General features: G+C 32.6%; 1 protein-coding gene across 1 annotated transcript in view; it reads left to right on the forward strand.

Annotated features, from left to right (window-relative positions):
• unc-13 (protein unc13 homolog) overlaps nt 1-18,592 on the forward strand; it is a 217,859-nt gene that overhangs the window by 108,347 nt on the left and 90,920 nt on the right. Inside the window, exon 8 of the mRNA XM_089642160.1 lies at nt 15,980-16,086. Coding sequence (XP_089498286.1) covers nt 15,980-16,086 — 107 coding nt within the window. The remainder of the gene's footprint in view (nt 1-15,979; nt 16,087-18,592) is intronic.

An 18,592-nucleotide genomic window follows, 5' to 3' on the forward strand; every position in this document is an offset into this window, starting at 1 on the left:
TTTCTCACAAAACCGTAAATCACTTGCAATACAGATTTATATGCATCGTATACCTTTACCAGTTAGAAATAAATATAACAGACTTTTATCGGTCAAATGTAATCGAATTTAAGTTGCGGACAATGGAAACCCCGTACTTTTCATATGCGGTTATGTGTATTATATTTTTACGACCAATAGACCATATATCTGTGGTTTTTTTGTTGCTTAGCCATCTTGTTGAGTCATCTCTTCTTAAAATAACTATTAAGGACATACAAACATTTAGTACAATACATACTTAGAATATACACTTCTATAATGGACCATAATAATGATATCGTTTGTTGTTGTTTTCTTCAGTTTTTGCGAGTTTCACAAGAGTTCTCAACTTCTCCCCTCATCTGGTGCCAGATAAACTATCTATGGAATTCCCCGATTAAAGTATTTTGTAAGTCTGGAAGTAGGAGGAACGGAAGGAGATGTGGAAGAGAAAGCATAGGAATAACCTGACCTTTTAATAATATGCTGGTTAAAGCCATTTCAATTAACGTTTCTGAATGATGATCTTCCTGAGGGCGATATTTGTAGTTTCTAGTATCTACCACTCTGAAATTGCTTCGATAGTTTGAACTAGAATTATGTTTACAATCATGTCACCGTATTAATTAAATACATCTTTTAAGGGGGTTATTTATATTAATCGAACGGCTAAAAATAAATAATTTATCTAAAATCTTGGTGTCTACGCTGTATTTCTAAATTGATGCTGAAATATTCTGCTACGTAATGTCAAAGATAATTTAATCAAAATCTCATGAAAAAAACGTGATTATCCTTTATGAATACATGGTCTATCCATTTAGTAGACAGACGTTGACTAAATGAAAATTTTCGAACGACAAAGAAAACTTCAGGCTATATTTTCCGGTTGCTTTTTATTTTCAACATTTATTCAGAATTCTTCCTCGCGCTGACATTTTACAAAAGCAATTACTTTAAAGACTTTTTTGTTTATACATCCGCTAGCTTTTTTCCTCTTTTTAGTGGTGACCCCTCAGCAATAACATCAAATATTTCATTTAATCCCAACCCTAACAGAGTTCAAGGCGCAACGATCCATCGAAAGCAATAATTATTGGTATGAAAGAAGTCTGAACGCTGTGGATCTATTTTATAATTGAGCTTTTCAGATAAAATATTATTATTCCGTTCGAATACCTGTATTCATTTATCATTTTTCCATTCATTTCAACTTTTTGTAAATTTAAATATTCTGAATTATATACTTTGGTCAAAGACTAATTTCGGTTTTTCAGAGATCAAAAAATATATGATTCTGGAAAAAGAGTGATTTTACGGTTATTTTTGAGTATTTTAAAGCAACAAATACTTGCAACGGAGAACTTTGGCTATGGCTATGTTATGAAATGCACACTTTTTTTGGTCTGAAGATTTCGTTCAAACTACAAGTCAACGCAACGAGTATGCGGTTTTGAAATTATCCTTTTAACCGTCAAAAAAAATTTAAAATTAATAAAATATATTTCGTTTGAATACCACTTTATTGTATATATTTGTAACCAACCGGTTTCAGTTCAACCCGAACCTTCATCAGGGTTAATAAAAACATATTGAAACCAATATGTTTTTACTAACCCTGATGAAGGTTGAGGTTGAACTGAAACCGGTTGGTTATAAATATATACAATAAAGTGGTATTAAAACAAAGTTATTTTATTTTAATTATTATAATTATGTATACCCACAAAGTGTTTGCTACAAGTGAAAAAATGTATATATTTCGTTGGAAGAACGTATTACTTTGGACAGAGCCGGTTAGTAAAAAATACTACAAAGTGAAGAATTTCTGTTTTATATATAACACGTTCTTTGTTGCCCAAAGCACTGCATCATCATTGAGTTTTGGTGAAACATTTTTCTTTAACGCATAATTTTCTTATGTTTGTGTACAAGCTTTAATTCTTTTTACAACTCTTTGGTGCCATAAAGATTTATTTTACTTTTATTATTTCAATTGCCATAAAAGACATAAAGAATAACCATTTCAAAACAAGCGTGATTGTAAGCACGTGTAAGCTTGGCATACAGGACTTTTTTAGGCCATCATTTACCACTTGACCGTGTTTTTACTATTTTTAACGACTCTTATAATAAAAAGAAATGTTTAGTCACAGGTAAAAAGCGGCTTACCGTAATATTTATACAGGACAAGTTGTATTTTTGCTTTTATAACCACAAATCACGTATTCTATAAAACGCACTTTCAAGGAAAAAAAATAGTCGTAGGTTAGAATTTTCACATCAAAGAAAATCTAATTACAATTTTTTTTATATTTTAATACCCAAATTTTTCAGATTCAAGTCCCAGCATCTGCGAAACTGATTGCGAATTTTTATGTAAGGTTATTAGGCATTTAACTTGAATTGCCAGTCTGATTCATAGCATTCAATAATAAATCGTAATGTTTTCATTGTGTTTTTATTACAGATTTAAAAGATTACAAATTTTAGTAATGAACTCTTTTACTAAACAAATATTTAAATGAACTCTTGATTTCCTAAAGGTATTACGTTTCCTAAGCTATGCGACAGCCGTAGAGCACCGTATTGTATATTTTAAAGTTATTCAAATACAAGCTAAATACTAACCTCGAAAAAATTTGAATCAAGCATAAACTTTTTTTTATTAAATATTCTTGCGCTTCGGTAGAATCAAACCCACCAATTTCCACTTTAACTTAAAGTCAAATGCATAGACGACTAACTTATAGAGACGATCGTTTTCACTGTCGTTTCGCGTATTGTTAAGGTTTAAAAGAATCAGAAAAAAAGGAAAGGGATAGAATTTTGCTAGCTTCCCTCCCAATACTAAAAAACCATTGTTTCCATGAATCCATTTAGGGTTTATGTTTTTTTCTATTGCGTATAGTGATACCAAATCTAATGTAACGCCTTATGTTCTCGAAGCGTAAAATTACAACCCAGATATAATTGCTTAGCAACGCAAAAGTATAAGCTAATAATTATTAGCCTTTTTGAATCTCGGGCAAAACAATAGCCTTACTAACCTCTAACCAACAGATAATTCTATTCCAGATCTAATTCCTTGTATTTCGTATATTAGTGTTGTTATGCGAACGGCTTACGTATTTTAAGCAAGTCTCAGAGCTTAAAGCTTTTAGCAGAAACATCTCCCAGACATTCTTGCCCGGCAACTTGTTATAATTAACAACCCTCTCAAGGCTTGTCTGCTTAGTAGTCTTTGTGACATCCCTGACATGAAAACCTTTGTTCGCTGCGAGAGTTGGTGTCCGCTAGGCGCCTCGACTCGCTTGAACTAGAAAGGCGCCAACTAGAAAAGGGCGCCGGATTTTTAACGGATTTCCTCGGATAACATTTTATTCAAATGAATATTTTTCATTTGTTTATGATACTTTTCTTAGTCGAGTTTAAGAATGATAGTTGTATTATTTTGATTGAAACTACTAGGATTTTACCAATCCGTATTTATCAGTTGAATTTATGCATATTTTTATTTAATTATTGCCAGAAGGTGTCAGTGGCGGCTCATTACTTTTGAGTGTGATAGAGTGCTAAAAATTCTGTATTATTGATGTTATTTAATTCAAAACGATTTTATTTTTGAAACACGTTTGTTCGGGAAATTTTATCTTGGCAGTGCGCTGCACCAATTTCCTGAAAACACATACAAAAAACTGAATTTCCGAAAAAAAAAGTTTTCGTCTACAACAACATCAATAATTCAATTTTTTAACATTACTATTTGTAGTATATTCAAAATTCACCAGTTGCCACTGATAGGTGTAGGTACTAACTAACCAGTTTCGAAAATTGTTTTATGTTTCAGAAATATTTTAAATGTGTGGGTCAAATAATATGGCATATCATCCTATTTTACGACAGTCAAGTTAATATTCAATTTAGTTACTTTGATCTATACTTTCCTGAAAAAGAATACCTGAAGATCTTCAATTCAGAGTTTTGGCTGCTTCCTACTTAACAGAAACGAGGTTCATTGGTCAGTCGACTAACTGAAGAGTTTATTTTTGCGTAAGATTTACAATTATAATCAAATGTGTCAGGACTTCGGGAGAATTGCATTCGTTATACATAGACAATACTACTTCCATTGCATAGATACACAGACAACTGATACGTTAATACATAGACAATACGACTTCCATTGCATAGATACACAGACAACTGATACGTTAATACATAGACAATACGACTTCCATTGCATAGATACACAGACAACTGATACGATAATACATAGACAATACGACTTCCATTGCATAGATACACAGACAACTGATACGTTAATACATAGACAATACGACTTCCATTGCACAGATTTACAGACAACTGATACGTTAATACATAGACAATACGACTTCCATTGCATAGATTCACAGAAAACTGATACGTTAATACATAGACAATACGACTTCCATTGCATAGATACACAGACAACTGATAGGATAATACATAGATAATACGACTTGGATGGTTGTCACTATGATATACGAGTATTAGAATACAAATACTTCCTATAATGTTAAAAGTTAGAAGTACTGAAATATTTCAATCGCATATTATTTGAACGCCGTTAATCCCTGTCAAAATAAACAAATTCAACTTTTCTATTTCTAAATTCAGTAACTTAAGAATCAAATAGAATTCCCTCCTATGAACGATAGCAAGTTTCCCATTAGCTTCATTCTTTTATTGTCCTGGAGAGTGAAAAAATGGGTAAATAATAAATACAAAGCTTCAGAACTTAAAGAATTGACGTTGCGGGCTGAAAATAGGTGCGTTCGCTTGAAGTTATAGACCGAAAAGGGTTTGCAAATTTCACTATGATAAAATGGTGACCGGATAAATCATCAAAATTATAATTCATCACATCTTTAAAAATTTATATAAAGTCATGCAAAGTGATGACAAAAAAACTTTTTTAACTGGGTTAAGTAGTTTAGGTCAGGTTAGGTTAAAAAAAAATTCATTGTTTTTAGTGACTTTATATCACATTTTAAAAGTATGTTGAATAGTCACTGTGTTGAGTTAGCATGGAACCGATAAAACTCACCATTTAGTTTTGCTGCCTTATATAGATATGGTACTTAATGGTAACGCTGTGTGATGATTTCAATTCAATTCATTTTCTAGATATATCAATTTTTAATGTGAAATGAATTCCTCCAAAAAAAGATAATCGGTTATATTAGTAGGTTAGGTTAGGTTAGGTTTAAATTTATTTTTTTCATTGTTTCTAATGACTTTATATCACTTTTTAAAAGTGTGTTGGATTGTCACTGTGTTGAGTTATCATGGAACCCAAAATAATGTTGCAAGCTGAAAATAGGTGCGTTGACTATTTTTTCAATGTTGCCGGGTTAAACTTCAATGCTTATGGCCATCATTTCAAATAACTGATTTAAAATTAGAATTTTTCTTAGAAATTTCAGTAAGAGAAAGTTGTGCCAAATCATGACGTTAAAAACTTCCGTTTAAGAGTTTTGGCAGCAACAAACACCAGATTTTCTGTGTTGTAGTAATTATTTCAATTGGAGTGTAATTTGAGCATCGTTAATCCTTGTCGAAATGAACAAATTCAACTTCTAGATGTCTAAATTTATGAGCGTGAGAATAAAATGAAATTCCGCCTTAAGAAGGATAACCAGTTTCCAATTGGGTTTGTTGGGAACAACCCATTCAATGGCTTGGAAAATGTAAACCTTCATACATTAGAATCACCCCTCACAACGACAGGGATCCATTATTCACCAACCCTTGTTAGGGATGCTTTAATCGATCGGAAAACAATATTCTCCACCGTGTTAGACTCCTATGAAAATCTGAACTCGTCACAATGGATTTTTGTCTGTTGGAATTTGAAGAATTCTATGTTTTGTGAAATTCCCAAAATACAATTTCGTTTCGAGAATGCTTTGGATCTGCTTGGTATTTAATTAAATCCTCTTCTAAATAAAACGTGTAACTTTATTAAAGGCAGGTGGGCTTAAAACATTGAATAAGTCGTAAAACGGTAGAAGAATCGTAATGACGTCATTCAAGCAATCAATTTTATTGCAATATCTACATATTTTGTCATCATAACTATTATTATCGACTATTTATTACCCGGTTTCACCCAATTCTCAACCTTATTTTCATGAAATCCTTCTCCATATCGAATTGTTGAAAAGAACATGTCTAATTCAATTTTTAAAGTATGGGAATAGTTTTGTGAACTTAAAGTAATAGCGTTGATCAAAAAGTCACAAGTGCCATTTACATACAAAGTTTTTATTTTTTTTTTTACATATACATAGTGCACTATTAAATTTTGAAGTGAAAAATTAAAGAATTAAATTTACTTAAAACATAACAAATAAAATAACAGTAAAGAAAGAAGCAATGACAATAGCCTGTTATGTAGTGACCTCATTAAAATAAGTGGCGTTAAAATGTGTTATTAGTGCAGCTTTATACTTTACAATTGGAATATTAAAAGTATCTGCGATTTTAGCATAAAAGTTCAAGTGTGTGCAATCTATTTATAACTGAGTTATATCCTGAGACTGTGGTATAATTGTCACAATAATACATACTAGGCACCATTACTACATACCATTATTAAATTATCTTTAAAATTAAAATCATGGCTACTAAGGAGTAACCTCATGTATTAAGACTGTGATACATTGTTTTTCCCCATAACATTGTTTCTGTATTATCAACTTTAAAGTATAACACAATTTTTTTTTTTGGTTTTTGTAGATATGTATGTGTATGTATTACTACGCTAAAGCGTTAATGATTATTTCATTTATGTATTGTACTATTATTATATGTGCAACTAATCTCCTGCTGACAAGATACTTGCAGTAGCTTAGCGAGTATAAAAAACATTGTATGTAATTTTTATACCAATAAAAAAAAATTAATGTAATAAGAAATCATAATCTTTTGTTTCTAAAGGAATTCCAGCTTAAAATTAATACACCTCAAAAATTTGCGTTGGACTCTTTCAATGGTATTAATGTGATTATTAAAGACAGATGACCAAATTGTAGAGGTTGTATTCTAGAATACTTCTAACGAGAGATGTGAACAGAATTTTTAATGTGTTGATATTTTTAAAATCCTTGGAAATTATTACAATAAAACTTAACATTTTCATACCCCTGTTAGCGGTAGAAGTTATGTGAGATACAAAGCAGAGTTTCTAATCAAACATTATAGAAATATCTGTGTAAATTTCATGATGGCAGTGCTCACTATTCGAAAGTTTGGTTGATTTCTTCTTTGTAGCTCAGATTTTTTTATCTGAAAGTAAAGTGCCGATCTGGAAAATCAATACGGGATTTTCTGCGCAAATTTTACGATATCAGAGTTCACCATTTGAAAGCTTTTGTTGATGCATACAGACAACAGAGTTTACGATATCAGAGTTCACCATTTGAAAGCTTTTGTTGATGCATACATACAACAGATTTTTGTGTGATTTAATTAAGACGGTTATGTAAACTGATTGACTAAAGCGGATATCGTTTCGGGGAAACTTAACCTTTAGCAGCAAAGGCTTTTTGTGCAGTCAATTAGTCAAGTTGTACACCCTTCTCCAAAACTATTCAACGGAATAAGTTGTCAGACAAACCCTTCGTAATCACCAATTTATTCGGCAAGTCCTCGAGGCGATGTGTGGGGGGTATCATATTGATTTTACGAGATTCATGACCAAGCCAAGATATCTTCATTTTACTTGGAATCTTATTAAATTGATAAAAGCTTGGAAGGCCGAGGTACTTTTTTTTATTAAAGCTGATAAATTCCGATCTTCCTCGTGTCTAAAGCAAACCCCGCGCAGGCCATTGTGGATTTAATGAGGTTTTTGGAGTTTTTTGTACGCACAAAAGGGACACAAGCTTCCAAAAGTTAGCCTATTAGCGAGAGAAATTTAAGGAAAGTAGAGTTGGGAAACTGCGTCTTATCCTGCCCAGTAACTGAGCCGATAAAACGTACGTCACTTCTTGTCCCTTGTTGATAGATTTGACATTCCGATGTGAGACATTCATTTATTAGCTCCCCAGTGATATTCCAGTAGATTCTATCCTAGTGGATTTTGCACACAAAATTAATACAAATATATAATTATTTATTCAAATAACATGAAACATAACGGTCTGAGTGGTCGAGGGGTAAGGTTCTTGACTAGCATGCCGAAGGCCCCGGCGGCGTTCGCAAGTAAACTTTATGTTATTACACAATTTATTCATTCAATAATGTACCTATACTAAACTTGCTGCACTTTCCAGAGTGGAAGATACTCAAAATATCACTCAATTGCAAGACCACAATTTAGAATTGAATCGTTGCTTTAAATGGCTTTAACCGTGTTCGTGATCTGTAAAGCCAGGTACCCGGAGATGTCATAATCTCACTGACTCCAGACGGTTGGCACCAGTTATAATTCTTATGTGGTATACATTAAAAAATAAGTGGAAAAGATAAATAAAATAAAAATGATTAGGTTTTCGACCGAGGTTTGAACTAGGGACTTTCCTTTATCCGGGAGACTCATCTGACTATTGTGAAACATATTTCCTTACATATATACACTTATCTTTCAAAAATAAGTTTATATGTTTATTTGCACCTCGTTCAATAGATGAAAACCTACCAATCGGAATCAAAATGTTGCTTTAAATCATTTTACCTGCATTTAATGACCAGATCAATAATACGCCGTTCTTTCTTTGACTTTCCGACTTTGAGGGCCGCCCCTCAATCGGCAAAACATGAGTTATAATTTGTCGCACTAATCGAGTTATTGTGGGTGCGCGCGTTTTGTTATTGGTTGGAATCTTCTTTGATTTCCGACCATCTCCTCTATTTTCCCACTCCGATATCCCCGCGATAGTTCTACTGACTCCGGGCATTTGGGAATTTATACTAGTACTTTTGTATCTAAGCTAAAATGAACAAAAAATTAATATCCTTACAAACACACATAGCTTGATTTTTCCAATACTCTCGTGTTCACTCTGAATAAATCTTTTTGACATTTACATAAACAATCTAGAATAACCTGAGTTTTAAGTGTACACAAATCATTTACGAAGTTATTTATTCCCCTGTACTCACACTCCCCTTCAAGTGTTTCTTTTAATCGAATAACTAATCATTATGAACGTTCAAGACCGTTAGCCAAGAACTCGAACACGATGTAAACTTTCGCTATAAAGCAAAAAATTGAAATTCTAACATTTGATAATCGATAATATATTTTTGAAGAACAAGATATTACTAATAAATCTAATAGAAACATGATTTTTTAATATGTGAAACCGCACATGAGTCCCAACTGCTCCGAATTGTATGGAGCCAGTAAGACTATGGCATCCCCAATTGGGGTATGTTGTGAAGCTGAAGGTAATGGAGAGGGGAAAAAAAGGAAAGTTGCGAAGTACCTAACTATTTAGGTCTGGTCACCAAACACGGCCAAAGCCATTTCAACCAACGTTTCATTTCTGAGTGGTGGTCTTACACCACTGCGGTACTGAGAGTATCATCCACTCTTAAACTTGCCGTTAATATACTATATATTTTTTAAATGAGTAATTTGTCAAATAACAAATTAATAAAATAAAATTTACTTGCGCACGCCGAGATTCAAACCCTCGACCTCCAGCTTGCTAGTCGCGAGCCTTACCCATCGACCACGGAGGCCTTAAATGGAACAAGTCACAGAAAAAAAATATAACGGTCACAACAAGAAATCGAACTCAGGATTTCTTGTCTTACCGGGACAGGCGTCTTAAACCACTCGACCATTAAGACGTATTTATTAAACGTCATATTTGTCGATATCGTATTTAAAACTCAGAATTAACAATATCATCTGGCCACTAATTTATTTTCAATTCTCATGGTTTCGATTCTGAATACTGGTCTTTCAGCAGAGCTCTAGTTCAAAGTAAGTTCATAAAATAACTCAAGTGGGTCATTGTAATAAATATTTAGTTCGAATATAACTCTTTGTCAAAGTCATTCATATTTACTTGATATTTAATAGTCACCCCAATCCAAGAAGTCAAATGTATGACGAATCATATTAATTTATAAAAAGGTTAGATAATACGAGTACTTCCTCGCACAATCGTGCCAAGAACAAACATTAGATGTTTGGGAAAACTATTATGCCATATTATTTACCTCACACCGCACACGTTTTGCTATAAATGGCTTTGTCTCCCGTCTCCGAGTTGAATGTGGAGCAGGGGTACAGAACCGTTAACGCATCTGGCAAGTGAAAACTATTACTACTTTAAAAGTACTTTTCTTTTCTCTAAATGGCTTGTGTTGGCTTTATCATTTTGCAACCGAGATTGGTCTATTTTTGTATCTTTAGGATAAAAAGATATATTGCATCGTAACAGATATCTGTTTGTCTGAAGCAAAGAAATCTCTCAAATCTGGCGTCATGCATATCAGTTAACAATGATCAGATAATAGTTCAATTAACAATGTTTGTTTCAAATTTCTCAACTATTCAGTGGAACTGTTCAGCAACTGATTCATTGTCATTTCCATTGTGAGCTACGGGGCTGTGAAATACCCATTTAACTATATAAAACTAAAGCAAGGTGCCATACTTTATTGAACATCTAAAAAAATTAAACCAATCGCCATATTTTTTCAAAAATTTCTCGGCTTGTTGAAGTGTTCAATTTGGAAGATTTTTTTAAAATTTAAAATTAAAAACATTTCTATGAAAGGTCACTGTTTTCAGTGGTCCTATATTCGATGATGATTCAGAGTGGAGGATACAGTACCACTATGTTGCTAGAAATGGCTTGAAATGCTCACAACGTACCTCAATTGGAGATATCATTCCCCCACTGGTTCTGGACAGCTGTGAAATGTTGGAACCCTTGTGCAATATTCATATAAAAATATTTTTTATTTAAAAATTTACCCACAATGATCTCATTTTACATTAACTACATTTTTTGTAGTCACCGCCAGTCAAAAAAATATAAATACCTAGTCCAGTACATTTTAAATCCAAAAAAAATTAAATTCACCAAAACCAGTTCAATCAGTTTGCGCATATAATACTGGCCATATGCGGCAGATGCACAAAGGCGGAACTTTGACTCCCTGCCAACAAATACCTTATAATATTTCCTCCATTCTGGACATCTGCCGTGACCTGTTGATTCGGGCCATCCTGTATAGCCGCCCCTCTCGCTGGATTACACCCCGAAAAATAAAACGACGAATCGTTTTTCCATTCGGATTTCAGTTTAAATATTATTGACCGGAACAGTTCTGCAAGCGATCATGTTCTTATTTTACATTTTAATACGCGTTATTAGTTTTGTACTTTAACACACGTTATAATAATTATATACTTTGTTGAAACTTTAATATCATATTTTAAACTTTTAAACTCATTCTGCAAGCTAGTATAATAATCTTATATTTTTAATTTAATGAACATTCCGCTATGACGACATTCTTATTATAAACATTCTTATAATAAGAAAACCTAATACACATTCTGCAAGCATAATTAAGACATTCCAATTTCAAATTAAAATTCCCCTCTCCTCCAGCTTTATTGTGATACTCTTATCTCCAACTTCCTTACGCGATCTGCAAGCTTTATAATTATATTTATCTTTTAAACTAGAATATAAAACACTTATCATCTTTGATGTAAATCAGTTAAGATTTTAGTGCCGAAAAACCAATAAAAAGTAATTTAATAAACTTACTAATCAAAACATAAATAACCTTATTTTAGAGCTGTTATCGAAATCATTTTGCTACAAAGACGATTGTTAATAGTTTTATTATAGTATTCAAGGGTTAAACCTGTATTGTTGTATACTTTTCCCGCTCTCCGTATTGATACTCTCACATCCTTTCGTTTCACAAAGCGCACTCTTGAATACTTGAACTCAATACTATTCTTTTCTGTTCTGTTTTCGAGTTCAGCAGAAACGCACATGGCTGTTGAAAATGGCGAAATATATTAAGAATTATAATCATAACATATGGACCAGATGCTGTAGAACGGATGCTACATGTTTTTTGCGACAAATTTGTGACAAAATTAAGCTTTGGCACCCAAACGCCAGGCCAGCTAGAATGCAACCACTAATTGGTTCATTCAACCGTTTCTTATGCAAATTTGCGGCCAAGTAACGCATTGTTATTGCAGACCTTTCCAGATTTATAGTAGTTTTTTACCTGAGGAATAAATTAACTCAATGTGTTCGTTGTTCCTATATGAATTTAAATTGGGTTCGAGAACCCAATACATTTTCGCAATAGGGAATTCTCTTCACACCAAAAAATCACTTATTATTAATTATTCACATGTAGAAACACTTCAGACACAAGAATACATAGTTTTTATAATTTTCAAAAATCATTTATTAAAGTTATAATGACTTTAAAAACAGGCGCGAACGAAATATTTCAATGCAGCTAAAAACGCCCGGTGATTGATCAAGCGTTCAAGGGCGAACGATGACGTCACTGTTGACCGGCCTGAGTAGATCCTGCCTACCGATGGCGTCGGCGGCGGCAAAGGTGTGACGTAGCACTTGTGACGTAGCGGTCAAAATGGCGCATGACCGTTTTCAGAGCCGAAATAGCACGCAATTTTTAAAACAACTACAAAAAATTGAAAATGCATTTAAAAAATAATAAAAAAAGAGGCACATAATAAAATAATTATCTTCATTGAAATAAATTATTTACAAAATGCACGAGACTTCCCTATTGGTGAATATTTTGTTCTTGATTTAACAGGTAGCCGAGTTAATCTAAGCCATGATGCATTAAAAACAGCCGCGTTTATGTATTCTCAGTTCACATCATGTACCTTTTAAAGATTTATTCGTATTGTAGACAGTTTTGACATAAAATCCATATTATCCCCAAAAGGAGTGAATTGATAACAAACTTGTGCAATTAATTCAAAATTAGGACTGGAGCTTGTCTTCATCATGATATACTTTATAATTCATTTTTGGGGCTGGATAAATGAGCTTTAAAGTTTTTATATTTTAGAGAACCTGCTCTTTAAAATACATTCTATCCTTTCCACCAGATTAATTGAAGTAGAAGAACTTGAATGTTTTTTTGTTTAAAAACCTATTTTCAAAGCCTTGCTCCTACTGTAAAATATGTTACAATACAACTTAGATGGGTTCAAACAAGCGAGATACTATTTATTGTCTTATATAAATATATAATAGTTACTCAATAAATGTTCATAGTGTTGCCTGTGCAAATGTATATTGAATAAACAAAAAAAATAATAATTACATTACTCCAAATATATCGAACCAGAGATAATATGCCTCTTATGCACCGATACGTAGGTGCATGCAAAATGCGCACGAGTAAACCATTTTCAATTCAAAACATTAATTTCGTCATTACTGTTTTTCCATGTAAAGATCAATTTGCAACTAGTTCCGTCTTCGCATAGGGGTGTGCATTCCAAAGATTAATTGATTTGGCAACCGTGAGTTATTTTTATGATAAAAAAAACACACACAACGTAACGAAAGTGGGTCAACTTGGTACCGACAATATATTACAGTACTCAACCAACACAATAACGTTATGTGGATTCTGGAGCTGAAAATGTGGGGTAAAGGGAAGAAGGCAAACGTATTTTTTACATCAGCTCGAAATAAGTAATACTACAATATATTACCATTGGCGGTAGGCAAAAAGTATATTGAAACACAATTCTTTCTTGCTTTATTCTCATTTAGATTATTCTGATACGTGACACGACCTGACTCAAGGATTTGATTCACTTGATACATTAATTAAGCCCCTACAAATAATTCAAAAACACATAATTAAAGTCATATATAACAAAAATAAAACATTCTCGACTGACCTATTATACAAAGAATCTAAATTATTTAACATTCGTAAATTATTTATATTACAAACAATAAAATATTTATTTAAAAACAAAAATAATTTCAAAATAAATGAAAACAGAATGAGCAAAAGAACAAATAATATATTTTACACCCCCCAAACAAATACTAAATTAATGCAGACACATAGCAGTTTCATTGGTCCTCGTACATTTAACCTTCTACCACTACAAACTCAAATGATAAATAAAACAATAGAATATGTTAAGGAGGTAAAATTATGGCTGAATGACGCAGATATTGAAACGCTTTTTATATAAATTTATTGATCCTTTCTACAACTCACTTGCTGAAACTTTATAAACTATTGTACATAATGTTTTCTCTTTACTTTTATAATAACTATAAACAAAAAAACTTTTTCTACTTATATATATTTATTATACTTAGGTACTTGAAATATAGTAATGGTTTTATATTACCCACACTCAGGCAGTGCCTTAGTGGGTTTTCATTTCTTGTGTATACAATTTGGTAATATATTTATTATGTTATTATTTACTGTCTATTATTATGTATAATATATGTAAAGAAATGAAAATAAATAAAGTTAAAAACAAACAAACAAACAAAAACTTGATCATGTAAGGTTTTCTATGGACGTCTCCGTTACTTGCGCATGATATATTTTCCTTCTGACACCCCCTTTTCAATCTTCCATTCGCACAACATATCCACAGCATCACTTTCTAATTCTTGTTCATTATGTTTTCAATCTGTTTGGATTTCGTCTTTCTTTAGGATTCTACGTGGTTTTAGCAGATCGCTTCGGGAATTATGTAAACTGACGCCGCGCCGTATAAAAAATCATATTAAACTGTACGAACTTAATAATTATATTATTAAATTTCATTTTAATTAATTTAAAAAAAAAATTAAATGGAGTTCTACGAATTAAACACAAAAACAATAAATAAAAAAATTAACTATTTCATACATAATTCTTTTTTATAACTAGGATTTCGAATCGCTTACCCACGGGAAACGGGAAACTGACATAACCTTACCTAAGATAATCTACAAATACAGTACGTATAGTACAATACGATATACACATACAGTGAGTAGTATATATGTGGTTTTGTGGTTATACCCTTTACTTTTTAATCGGAGGTTGCGTGTTCTGGCGTTGTGATGTTGATAATTTGTTTTGTCCTCTGAATTTTAAGATATATAGTTTACCACTTGCCACAAACGTTTATAGACGCAAACTTTTGTGGCAAGTGGTAAACTATATGTGGCAAGTGGTAAATATATAGTTTACCACTTGCCACAAACTTTTATAGACGCAAACGTTTGTGGCAAGTGGTAAACTATATGTGGCAAGTGGTAAATATATAGTTTACCACTTGCCACAAACGTTTATAGACTCAAACGTTTGTGGCAAGTGGTAAATACATAGTTTAACACTTGCCACAAACGTTTATAGGCGCAAACGCAATTCTACGATTAGCGCTACAATAACTTTATATAGACTAAGCGTAGCAAGATCATCTTTCAACTCGACCATTTTTCATTGTGTATCTATAAATTTCTTTGTACGTTCCGTTTCCGGTTCGAGATGGTGGCCATTTTAATAGTTCAGTAAAAACTATTTTTGCAAATGTGAACTCGTGTTATCTTGGACTTTATTTAAACACGTTTTTTATTCTATATTATGGTACTTACCTGCCTGGAAAAAGTTTAATTTCTAGTGTTCATAGTACTTCTAAGTTAACATTATTTATTTAATTTACTTTTATTTCGTTTTATTATGATTTATTTATTTTCAGATATATATTTTCAGAAGAGACTCATGATTGCAGAGTATTTAATGTGTAATGCAAAATCACTAACCAAAAATTTTTGTTTTGAGAAAATGTGATTTTTACCCAATTTTAGGTATGTTTTTTGACAGGGGTGATAAGCGGTGTGTCAAATGTGTTGTGTTTTGTTTATTAAATGTAAAATATTGTGTGAAACACCAGGGCGGTGTTTTCTGTGGAGGAGAAGAGTCACTCGGGGCACATGAAAGCGGTGAAGCAATCGGTCTTGGACGGAACGTCTAAATGGAGTGCGAAAATCGCTATCACAGGTTTGTCGGGACCGAGCCACCCCGGTGCCACACTACCCCCGCTTTCCCTAACTTTTCTTTTTCGTTGTCATGCATTGCAGATTTCTTCGTTTTTCGCAGTTTATGTTTTTCTTTGTAACCTTATTGTGTTATCTTTATGTGTCGTAAATTTGTGATATGTACGAGTTATGAATGTTTTGTTGGGAGAAATCAACACACTTCTCTCATTGTATGAACCTCCATAAAAACACAAAATCACTCTTCCAATAAAATCGTCTACCGACGACAATTATTTTTCCACCACGTCTTTTCTCAGAAAATTTGATTAAATTATTGATACGGTTAACAGTGTTGTTTAGAGACGTAAATCTACGTAATGGCATTGGAAAAAATATTACGTACGTCTAGATGTCCACATTGTATGTATACCATTTGTAAAAATGATTTTAGAGACATATTTTTCTCCGATATCTCTATTATTCCTTTGAGTTGAAGATAATTTTAAACACCATTAATAAAGGAATAAGTAAAACTTTAGTTCTTCATTAAAGTGTGCCTCCGGGGTATAAAATTGCAGATGTGATAGATTTTGTTAGTGCTTCATATTAAAATCTAACCAATACTGGTTTTCCTCCACAGTATTATGCCTTTAACTTGTTGCTCCACTTTCCGGTTTATTGGGAAAGATGCTGTGCTCGTCAACTTCAAGTAAAGTGCACTGAAACTGTAAAACTCGGGCAAGAAAACTGATAAAAACGAGGCATAATGCCTCAGACGTGAAGTAATTATAAACAATTTCCACTAGACCTACTATTATTACAATGAGAAGGGTGTCTGTTGATTTTCAAACCAAACTATGTGTAAATAGCTATGAAACAATTAGGTTATGTCTAAATGTTGTTGTGTTAATCAATGTTCCTTATTTATTTTCTTGTGTTTGTGAAAATGATGTCAAACGTATTATTTTGATACCCTCCTAAATTCCCATGTTTTTTTGTTATTTTAAAATATAATGTATTATTCTGATAATGATCTACACAAAGAAAGACAAATTTGAAATTGTTTCTAGAAAAATAACCTTTCAAATTTCTTTACAATTTTCAAAAGGAAAAAGCTTAAGGTTTCTTTTAATAGCACCTTTATTATCAAGATATCTTTGCTAACTTTTAATATCAATTTATAAGACCAAGTAAACAAAAAAATCATCCCTCCTACCTTGTCATCTAAACAATTGTTACGGAGTTTAACATTTTTTTCTCTCAAATCTCTTTTGTGCTTTTATCTGCTTTTTTATCCACTTGCTTGCCAATGTAGAGGATGAGACAACAGCCTAAAATCCTTTTTTTCTTTTTCCTCTTTTACATAACACTAAAGGTGTGAAGGTTGTCGGAAAATCTCTTTCCTCGTAACAGGTAATAAATATATTCCAGGAAAAATAATTTCTGAACATCTTCGTAAACTAAACAGTTTTGTGTGGTTCTGGGGAAGTATTTAACTATGCTTCTATCAAAGGTGTATGATTTATTATGAGTACTTTGGTGTTTTCAATTTTTCAGTGGGTACAATACAGCAGGAGGGAGATTGAAATTGTAAAGATTCGATAAATCAAACTATGGATTAAAATAAAAATAAATACATATTTACATTTTCGTGTAGCGTTGTATTTCCTAGACGATTTGTGTGCACTTCTAAAGAGCTTAGCTCGTTTTATGCTTTAATGTATGATACGACATACGAAACTGTATGGTTTTGTAGTTGTTCTACAACAAGCGGAACTTTTCTAAACAATACCTAAAATTATCATGAATGGTCTAAAATAAATGTTGAAATTGAACTTTCTTCTCTATATAATTACAATGAAATTGGTAAAATAATTTCCATTTTAATTTGCTTATTTGTAAAAGTTGTAATGTTTTTTGGTCAATAGTATGATTCGTCGCATCTCATCTCGCTAGTCCCTGTTTGTTAGGCAAATTGCAGAGCACTGAAATGTTATTATTTTTTTCGGTGCGGGTCGCTAGGCGAACGTTTTCAGTGGACTTCGACACGCATATAGACTCAGTCGAGCAGGCCAAGGATATTAATATTGAGGGGACTTCCAAATGGTCCTGCAAGATCGCCATAACAGGTGGGCGCCCTTTCAGGCATCGGGCGGTTTCAGGACTCACCCACTGTGCCACCGACACCACCCACCACTCACCCACCACCCAATCAACATCCACCGCACTCACACTACTAACTGAACAGTATTGTTTTGAGATATTCCATTTTTAACATAGAATTCGGTGCTTGTTCATAATATGTTTTAACGGATCGATTTTCAGCGTTCTTACACGGTTAACGAAATTACAAATGCCTACATGTTTTGTAATATAAGCTAAGCACCTTAACTTAACCTGCCCTTACCTAGCAACCTTATATCACACAACCTTACCTTTACATAATCTTATGCAATTACAAAATTAATGATTGAAAATCGATGCGTTCATACAGTGAACAAGTGATTAGAAAACCATAGATTGTTGAA

The sequence above is a fragment of the Hesperophylax consimilis genome, chromosome 2 (assembly GCF_061612785.1).
Source record: "Hesperophylax consimilis isolate HC1 chromosome 2, BYU_Hcon_1.0, whole genome shotgun sequence".
Classification (NCBI taxonomy): Eukaryota; Metazoa; Arthropoda; class Insecta; order Trichoptera; family Limnephilidae; genus Hesperophylax; species Hesperophylax consimilis.